The 9,777-nt window shown below is 48.7% G+C and overlaps 1 protein-coding gene across 1 annotated transcript; it reads right to left on the bottom strand.

The window, feature by feature from the left end:
* Nucleotides 1-2,784: 2,784 nt before the first annotated feature.
* GSG1 (germ cell associated 1) lies at nucleotides 2,785-9,374 on the bottom strand. Its single transcript, XM_068971235.1, has 5 exons — nucleotides 9,056-9,374; nucleotides 7,423-7,593; nucleotides 6,468-6,620; nucleotides 5,553-5,664; nucleotides 2,785-3,124 (listed from the first exon to the last, which is right to left on the bottom strand). Exons 1-5 carry the CDS (start codon nucleotides 9,372-9,374, stop codon nucleotides 2,785-2,787), a joined length of 1,095 nt encoding a protein of 364 aa, XP_068827336.1.
* Nucleotides 9,375-9,777: the final 403 nt, after the last annotated feature.

The raw sequence follows: 9,777 nt of genomic DNA, 5'->3' as shown, positions 1-9,777 counted from the left end.
CAGCCCCTCCCCCAGCAAGGTCCAGAGGTGATGTCTCGGTTGATATCGTTCTGCCACTTGTGGTCATTTTTATCGTGTTTACTGCGGATGTGCTTATGTGTATGCCATCCTCAGCTTAGAGGAAAACTCAAGTCAGAAACGACTGAGGCAGGCAGCCTCAGCCCCCTTTCATCTCCACTCTGCTTTCTCAGCATCTTCTCCTCATGGGCATCTTCCTTTCTGCTCTTTTATTCAGGGAAATTTCTGCTTTGCTTGCACGAGAGCCAAGCTGTTTCTGGACTTTGGCTCTGGCTCCTTGAGCCCAGCATGCAAACATTCTGCCGTGTACACTCCTCTTCCTTGTAGAGCCCTTGAAGCAGAGTATTTTGAGAAAATGTCTCTGTAAATACTATAGCTTTTATAAGTGGTGAGATTCTTTAGAGTTATCTCTAGCGCTTACTTCCTTCTTCTGTATGAGTATGTTACTTTATCAGGTTCTCTGTTAAACGTCTAGACCATTGTTCATACAGCAGGGAATCCCACATGAGCCAGAGGAGAACCACTTTTGTTCTGGAATAATTTTGATAAGTCATCCCTGAGTACACTCAGGTTCTCTCTTGACTTAAACCTGTGTCTTTTTAGCTTGTGTTAATAGGTTACTCGACTTTAGAGATTACAGAAAGTTGGGATGCCAGATTTAAAGGGATCTGTCTGAATTGCCCACTGGTAGGCATTGTGACCTAACAGAAAGTTGGTAGCCAGAGCTCTAAGCAACCATGGTGCCCGGCCTGTAGACTGGTCTTTTAACCAGGTTTCTGCCCTCCCATCCCCTCTGCCTTAAGTCCCTGAAAGCAAATTTGGTTCTAGCTCTTTGAAAGGCATGTATGGGTCCAGCTTATTGTAAACTTAGGGGAACAATTAGAAGATATCCAGGAGCAAGGGATTGATTCCAGATTCACTTCTAGGGTTTGAATCTGCCTGGCTAGAAGGATATAGGATCAAGTTTGGTCTAGGAGAGAATTCTAAGGACTAATTCACAGTCAGCTGAATACCTAAAGCCTGAGTGGCCATCCTGTGGCCTGGGGCTGGGCCACCTGGGGCCCTGCCACATGGACGCTTCCTGGGAAGCCACCCACTTTGGGCCAAGAGTCACATGCAGAGTTCTTTACTGAGGATCTGGTTTGAGAGGGACTGTTGAGGGCAGGAGAGTGTATTTATGCTGGGTGTGTCCCAGAAATACATCAGTAGCAGTCAGGGGGAAAAAGGTCCCTGAATTCTTTGTGGTGTGTTTGCAAACCAACTTAACAGAGACTGTTTTGACCTTGATCACTTTGAATCTCTCTCTGGCTAAAACAGCGGGACACAGGTTTCCTCTTTCTCTTGCAGCCAGTACAGTGGGGTGTACATGATGGATGAAGATCGAGGAAGCTTCATCTGACCGGTGTGGGTGCTGGGCTGTTGTCAAACATGTCCCTGAACTTCTTTCTCTTCTCAGGCAACCCCCTGACCAGATGTCTAAGACAGGAAGGGCTCCTCTCCTCCCCTGTGCTCCACTCGGGGTGCCAGCAGAGCCCATCAGCCACTACTTAGAAACGGTACTGCCTTCTGAGAACACAAGGCTGTTCCTTCTCCCAGCATCTCCTTTTTACGTCCCTTATGAACCCTCCACCCTAGATAACATCTTCCCCACCATCCCTTCCCAGAGGGTCTCTGCCACCTTTCCTTGTGTGGTCGGTGGCTTCCCCCCGCCCCTTCGAATGTGAATGGCCATCCTTAGTACCCGTGTTTAAGGAGAGCCAGCTGGTACGTTGTCAGGAAGCACTGTTTAAAATGTGAATTGTTACAGAACAAATAAACACTGTATAGGAGCATACGTGTGTGCTGCTCACATTCTTTCCAGCCGTCAAGGATGGTGTGTTCTCCCTGATGGAAGAGAGAAGGGGCGAGGGCGTGGATGTGAGCCGGGGTCTCAGGAGTGTCAGCTGCAGCCTAGTCTCTGGGGAAGCGTCCCTTGGGTTCTCCACTGGGGAACTGCTGTCCTGTCCACGTGGCCTCGGTGGGCTGGTTTTTTGTTTTTGTTTTGCTGCACCCACTGCTTGTCGGATATCTCAGTTCCCTGTCCAGAGACTGAACCCAGGCCATGGCACCGAAAGCCTGGCCTGCTAAGCATTAGGCCACTAGGGGACTTCAGGGGGGCTGTTTTGGGGGTGGCCTGTCCCTGCAGGCTGTGGGAGCCTTCTCATGTGTCCTGGTCTCCTGGTCTCTCCAAGGATAATGTGTAATTAACATAGTGTGATGTGGTCCTTACCACACGGGTGCAGGACGCTGTGGCAGGCAGCGTGGAGGACCTCCGCTCTACATGGCATACCTAGCTCCTAGTACTGCCTGCCAGTGTATGGCTTTAAAGTCAAGTGCGCCACAGCTGAGCCGAGCCCCTATCAACCACCCATCTCTGTTCTCCTGACCAGCCTGATTGCCCCTAAAGGGCAGGATCTCTGCTTTACTCCTTTTTTAAATCTCCCAGAACCTGGCACATAATGACCAATCGAATCGAGAAGAACTTCTGAATGAGTGAGATGTGGGGTGAGGGGCGGTGGAGTGGGGGCGGTGGGACTGAGCTGTGATGGAAGAGGGAGCCTGGGCACTGGGCATCTGGGCGTGTACCCCTTGGACTTAGACTTTGAATACCCTTGTTCTTAACCTCTGGAAGTCACACTCAGGAAACAGACTGTGGCTTGAGCACGTGTTGATCACAGAGCAACGTGTAAGGTAGGGCTTCGGCCTGCTCTCCAAACCCCCTAACTCCTAACACTCTTCTACAGATGAGCCAGCTGCTTTGGCCTCAGGCTCCTGGCTGGCGCCTCGTTGAAGTTCCTTGTCGTGTTGTTCTGAGTAGAAGTCTACCCCTTCGGAGATGGAGCGGATGGGCTGACGGTGGAACTGGGGGTAGCTGGTCACGGGGGCCCCCTGGTGGGCTGTGCACGCCAGCTGCTGCAGGAAGCACTGGTGGTGATGCGGTCGGCAGCCTGGGGCTCCTCGGAAGCTCTTACTGTGCTTGCGCTTGAACTCCAGCACCAGCCGGGTGTAGGTGTTGAAGGTGGTGACCGCCGATGCCATGCAACAGGTAAAGGAGACCCAGGCAGCGCTAGGGACACAGACACGGAAAATGGGAAAGAAAGACGCTTTCTTATGGGTTTGAAGGAAAAATACCAAGGTCCCTTCCTACTAGTCAACTAGGGGATGCCTCTTAGGGATTTAGGAACATGAGGGTGTCACCTTTCACATGTAGATAAAGAGCAGTGGCCAAGAGGTCTGAATTTGGTCTGTCCTAGGGTAAGTTCTGAATGTTTTGTAGTAAAAAACCATGATTTATACGGTGTTAAAGTCAGGAGTTTACTGCACCAATTCGTTCTTTTATACCTGGCGGCCTGTTTTATCTGTGTGTATGTTTGTGTGTGTGGTTGTTGAGTCACTAAGTTGTGTCTGTCTCTTTTTCGATCCCATGAACTGTAACCTGCCAGGCTCCTCTGTCCGTGGGATTTTCAAGGAAAGAATACTGGAGTGGGTTGCCATTTTCCTCCTCCAGAGGCTCTTCCCCACTTAGGGATCAAACTTGCATCGCCTGCATTGGCAGGCAGATTCTTTACCATCTGAGCCACCAGGGAAACTCTGTGTACATGTGTATACACACACACACATACACACACTCACTCCTGCCCCGCCACACACAATTTTTTGGACTACTGCACTTTCCCAAGCTGCAGACCCTCATATAATCTCAACAGTTCCACGGATCTGTAGCTCAGCTGAAACAGTACACACAGCCCAGTGCACTACCTCTTTCCTTTCCCTGACGTGTGTGTGTGTGTGTGTGTGTGTGTGTGTGTGAGTCGCTCAGTTGTGTCCAATCCCATGGACTATAGTCTACTGGAGAGGGTAGCCATTCCCTTCTCTAGGGGAATCTTCTTGACCCAGGGATTGAACCTGGGTCTCCAGCATTGCAGGCAGATTCTTTACCATCTGAGCCACCAGGGAAGCCTGACACACACATATTTCCTGCCAAAGATTTTCCTGCACTCAGATACCTGTTCAGTCTTCCCTAGTTGTGACCCTAGCTGTCGTAGAGTCTCCAGAGTTGAGCCTCTGGGAGGCATTCAGGAAACCCTGAGTACACATCCAGAGGCATTCGTATAGACTTCTCCAGTGGAAACAAGGCCTACAATGCAAACAGTGTGGTTCTTGGATCAAAGAAATTTGTAAAGGATGGAAGAGAAGCTGGACGGATTCAACAAAGAGAAAAAGACACCAGGGAACCATATCAAACACACTCCTCAGAACCAGGAAAGTCAAACCCCTAAGTGTCTCACAATCGTGGGAAGCCCGGGACACCAGGAGTTGGGGGGGCATTGCTGGGGGGTGGATTTCATGAGGCCGTGACGGTGGAAGGCCACGCGCCGCTGCTGTGTGTTCCCCTCTGCTGCCTGTGACGGACAAAGATACTTTGCTGGGAGTTTTGAAGTCTAAGCCCTGCAGTTGAAATGCCAAGAATGGCTCAAAAAATAGACAAAAGCTGAGAAAGGATGAGTCTGGAAAATGAGCTAAACTGTGGTAGGGTGGCTGATGGAAAGATCAGAGACCCCCGAATCCAATAGCCCATATTATACCATGAGGAAAGGGGATGGGATCCTGTGACAGACAGGCATAGGCTTCCATGTGCCTCTTCGGCACAGAAATTCAAGTCTGGCACTGTCTTTCCAGCACTGGTAAGTGCTTAGCACTCAGTCCAGATGGTTCATGAAGATCTAAGTTAACATCTGTGTAGTGAATGGAGAGTGTCCTTCAAGGGAGAAGCTGAGAAACCCACATAAACGGGATGTTACCCTTGAACTGTAAGTGTTTCATCATGGTCTCTGCTTCCTTCTTTATAATAAGAGAAGTCTAAACTAACTGAACCCTTAGTTCTTTAAGGGTTAGAGGGAGACTGTTTCATTTCTAACACAGTTTGGTGGAATAAGAATGGAGGCAGGATGAACTTATTCATTATAGGAGGAGAGTGGGCAGCCATTCATAGAAATGGAATCCAGATTTCAAGGCTATTTCTTCATTTCTCTGTCTCCTAAGTATTTTGAATCATAAAATATTGGGTTGGCTGAAAAGTTTGTTCAGGGTTCTCTGTAAGATTTTATGAAAAAATCTGAATGAACTTTATGGGCAACAGAATATATAAAATGTAGAGCCTCATTTCCATAAACCATGCAAAATCAGTCTCATTTCCCTAGGACGTCCTACATGTCAGGTGTAGAAGCACTTATTAATAGCTTTATCAGCAGAAAAACTTGACAATGTCCTCATGAAAAATCAGCTGGAGGAATCCACTCTGTCCCTCTCCTTGGAAGGTGGGGAGGGAATGGGTATGGCCTGCTGGTCCAGCCCTCTGGATGATTGACAGGTGTCTGGGATGAGGGATGGAGAGAAGGAAGGAGGACAGACAGCAAGCGCCTAGTTGAGGGCTGCCATTTAGTGGAGGTGGACTGGGGAGGAAGAGAAAGGTGGCGGAGGTGATAAGCACTTACTAGAAAGCCCAGCCGTAGTTCCAAGCATGTGGCCTCCAGTCTTCTGGACCCAAGTTGGCCGTTGCCTGGAAAACTTGTGAGTACATCATATGGCCCACCATCCCCAGAAGGCCTGCAAAAGATACAGGGAGGCAGCACCCTTAGAGAAAGGCTGGCACTGCCATCTATCTATAGGGAGTACGAGCAAATCGTACTCCCTATCTGGCATCAGGGCTACCCTGCGCTGGGGGCTCCCTCCTTGAAGGCGTGTTTGCTGTTCATTCCCCAGATGTTAGGTTTGAGCTATGGGAACATTTCTAGTCAATGCTGCATGCTGGGCTGCTCCTCCCTTTAAATCTTTCCCATCTGCATCCCTAATGTGAACCCTCTCCTTCATCATCTACACGAGGGGCTCCAACCTCTGGGGTCTAACGCTTGCTGATCTGAGGTGGATCTGATATCATAATAAAGGAAATAAAGTGCACAATAAATGTAATGTGCTTGAATCATCCCCAAACCATCCCCTGCCTCCATCTGTGGAAAATTTGTCTTCCATAAAAAACTGGTCCCTGGTGCCAACAAGCTTGGGGACCACTGATCTACAGGCATCTCTTACTTGATCCAACAGAGTCTGGCAAAGCTGTGTGCATGACTCAGAAGTAATAAACCAAACCGTATTGTATATAATGAGAAAACTTGCAAGTAGAAAGAACCCAGAGAGAAATGATTTTGCAAAGTACGTAATGATGTAATCTAGCATTTTGCATGCTGTTTCAGTTTAAAATTAAAGATGCCTGTGCTGTATCTCCTGCCTCCATTCTTTAGCTTTCTTTGGGGCTCCTTCCTTCCCTTAGGACAGAGATTCCAGCTGCCGGCTGGGCTTCAAAGGCGACAGGGGACACCCACCCCCTCTGTAGCTCCTGAAACACTGCTCACCCGACAAGACAGAGGAGATGGCGGCAAAGGCACTCAGCTTGAGGCTGCAGCCAGGGTTCCCCGTGAACAGCAAGTCCATTAGTAGCAGGAGGAAACTGATGAGTTCAAGTCCAATGTAGGCAAACTGGGCTCCCAGTGATAACCATAGGATCTCTGCAGAAACCAGAGGAAGAAGAACCCTCACCCTGGCAATTAAATAACTGAACGAGCGGTGAACAATCGCTGCCCATGAGGAGTGGAGAGCCTCATTAGCACCAGAGGAGAAATTGAAAGCAGCTGGGACAGTCCTTGACCAGGGGGCTCTTGGCTATCAGCTCTCACTCTATTCAGTATCCCATACACAATCAACCATGCTTAACTCACTGTAAGTACTCTTAGGGAGACTGGAGTAGAAATCATCCAATTTCCACCAAATCTTTTAGGGATATAACTTTTGCTACTTATTTCTGTTTCTTTTCTTAAAAAAATTTAATTCTGGAACCATCTCTTTTGTTTCTCTTCTTCCTCCTTGACTCCTTTCTTTCTATGTTACAAAAAAAATGTATTACATCAGTGTTAATTTTGCATTAGCAGAGGTAACCTAACCAACTATCATTATGTTTTGGTATTAAGGGATATATACCTTTCAATAAAGTTACTGAAATGCAAAAAAAAAAAAAAAAAAAAAAGATTGGAAAAGGAAAAATTCAAGCTTTCTACATGGTTACTTGGCAACAGGAGTAGGTTTGAGCTGTTGGTAGATTTCTGTTTGGGAACTTTATTTGTCCTTGCTGTTGCTTTTTTGTGTTCCTGCCTAGGGATGAGTGTCAGCCAGGTGGGAGTTTGAATCAGCCTAGTGGGAGTTAGTGTCACTCTGTGAGGCTCAGAAGAAAAGAAAAGCAGGAGATCACAGAACAGTTTAGATCCCCAGAGGCCCAACTCAATGGCAACTAAATTTATCATCAAACCCACATACTTGCCACAAGCCCCAAGGGAGGGTAGGAGAGGGAAGCCTTCTCCATCAACCGCTTCCCTCCAAATCGGAGAGTGGGGTGACGTGGGCCTTGCAACGTGGCAAATTCCAGTAGTCCTTTCTCACCTCTCTCGGTTGGTGGTGTGAGTTCAAGGAAACTTCGGCATCTCTCCCCTGAAATAGACAAGGTACAAGGTGGTGAGCTGCTGCCCTGGTCGAGGGACACAGGCTTTTCCTAATTGCATCCTGGGGGCCTGCCCAGCACATGGGAAGCAGGCCATAAATGTCTCTTTGGAAGCAGGAAAGGATGCAAGGATGGATGAACAAAATAGGCCAGAGTCATCCAAGGTTAATTTCTGCCTCAAGTCCTGATTATGAAGAGGACGCTCCCCAAGGCACCCAGGGGGTGTTTCCAGCATTGCTTCACCAGCTCCTTCTGCTCCTGCTGCTGGCTTGAGTGGCTCTAAATTGTTTCCTGGACTGGAGTCACAGCAGTGCTAAATGGCACAATAATAAATATAAATGGAATTCTCTCAAATCATCCCACCCCCTCCTTCTCCCACTGAGTCCAAAAGTCTGTACTTTACATGTATGTGGAAATGTACACTTTACCACATGTAAAATAGATAGCTAGTGGGAATTTGATATATGATGCAGGGCAACCAAAGCCAATGCTCTGTGACAATCTGGAGGGATGGGGTGAGGAGGAAGGTGGGGGCTTCAGGCTGGGGGGACACATGTGTGCCTGTGACTAATTCATATTGATGTATGGCCAAAGCCATTACAATATTGTAAAGTGATTATCTTCCAGTTAAAATAAATAAATTAATTAAAAATGTAAAAATAAATGGAAATACCCAAGAGTTTATAATCCTTTCCAATCTCCTTTTCACCTTAGCCCAAACTGGGAGAAGCTGTAGACTGCAAATTGTACACAGTTCTGGGCTTTAGGAAAACCTCACCTCAGGGGGGTCTTTGCAAGCTTTGAGCAGGAACGAGGGAGCGTCCTCTGCTATTTGCCCAAGGACAAGCCCCTACCTAACATGCTGGCATTGCGCCTGCTTTGTGAGTGTACGCCCGCAACCTGAGACCTGAGAGGGTCTGTCTGTGGCTCCTCTGGGGAGAACTTCCACGATGTATTTATTCTCCCTGGGCTTCACTTGCCCTGCCTTTTCAGTGGTAACAGTAACAGAATGAGAACACGCTTCTGGGATGCTCTAAGGGCCATCTACTCTGATGCCTGCATCTCACAAATGAGAAAATCAAAGCCTGTAGGAGTGAAGTTGTTCCTGTAAGGTTCCAGCTGGTCAGAGCCCAGGCTTTTTCTACGATACTCTCCTTGTTTTGTCTCTAAATGGCAACTCTAGCTGGCAGGAATGGGAAGTCTCATAACCTTCAAAGTCTGCGTGAAACTGTTGAAGGGAGATGCTGTTTGAAACCAGCGAGTGTCCGGAGGTGAAATGCCAGATGGATGGAATTTGGGCCTTATGACAGAAGAGTCTGATGTGGAAGGGATACAATGGAGAAGGGGGAGACGCTGAGGCTAGGGGTGAGCCCTGCCGGTGTGAACGAGGGCTACACACTTCCCTCTGCCGGGGAGGACAAGAAATCAGGCGGCCGGGGGCGAGGCAGCTACCTGGCTCTTCCATGGTCTCCGCGCAGGATAGCCACATGCCGCTCCGGAAGGAATGGAAGGTGAAGCGGTCATCCCCGGTCTCCCAGCTGTAGTGCACCACCTCCGGGGAAGATGCGTTGCTGCCGCCCCCATCCAGGGGCACCGGCACGTCAAAGCACTTGGCTGGTAGACCTTTCCCGCACAGGGGCTTGGGCACCTTCTGTGTGCCCACAAACCAGTGGTTGCTGAGCAGGGATGCTGTGGAGAGGCTGAGTGATAGCATGTTGAGGACGGCAGATAGGCATGTCCGTTGGCTAGAGAAGCCCTTCGGGAGCCCCATCTGTAATAAGACACACACGCGTGGAGCCTGATGTTAGAGCCTCATCTGAGATCCGAGATCAGCGCCCTCCCCCGAGGCTCCCTAAACTCCATGGAGCTGCTTTCCTCTAACACAATGGGTGCGACCAGCCCTTAGGAGTTTTCTCCAAGTAGCCTTGGCCGAGCTCGGCTCCAGGAGTGGCCTGGAGCAGGCGCTGAAGCGATGATGTTTATTTCAGCCGGACCTTATTATATTAAAACGCTTATTGGGGATAATCTGAACAAGCATCAGATAGTAACGTGATTAAGCCACTGAGCTAGTGTGCATCTGGTTAAGAAAAAGGATTAGGCGATCACCAGATGTTCCTGCTGGTAATCTTTGGTTTTGTCGTCAGGGAAAGGTAGTGGGGAGGTATTTGTTGTTG

Source organism: Capricornis sumatraensis, chromosome 4, assembly GCF_032405125.1.
Source record: "Capricornis sumatraensis isolate serow.1 chromosome 4, serow.2, whole genome shotgun sequence".
In the NCBI taxonomy this organism is placed as follows: domain Eukaryota; kingdom Metazoa; phylum Chordata; class Mammalia; order Artiodactyla; family Bovidae; genus Capricornis; species Capricornis sumatraensis.
Note: the sequence above shows the minus strand (reverse complement) of the source record. Positions and strands in the feature narration are given on the sequence as shown.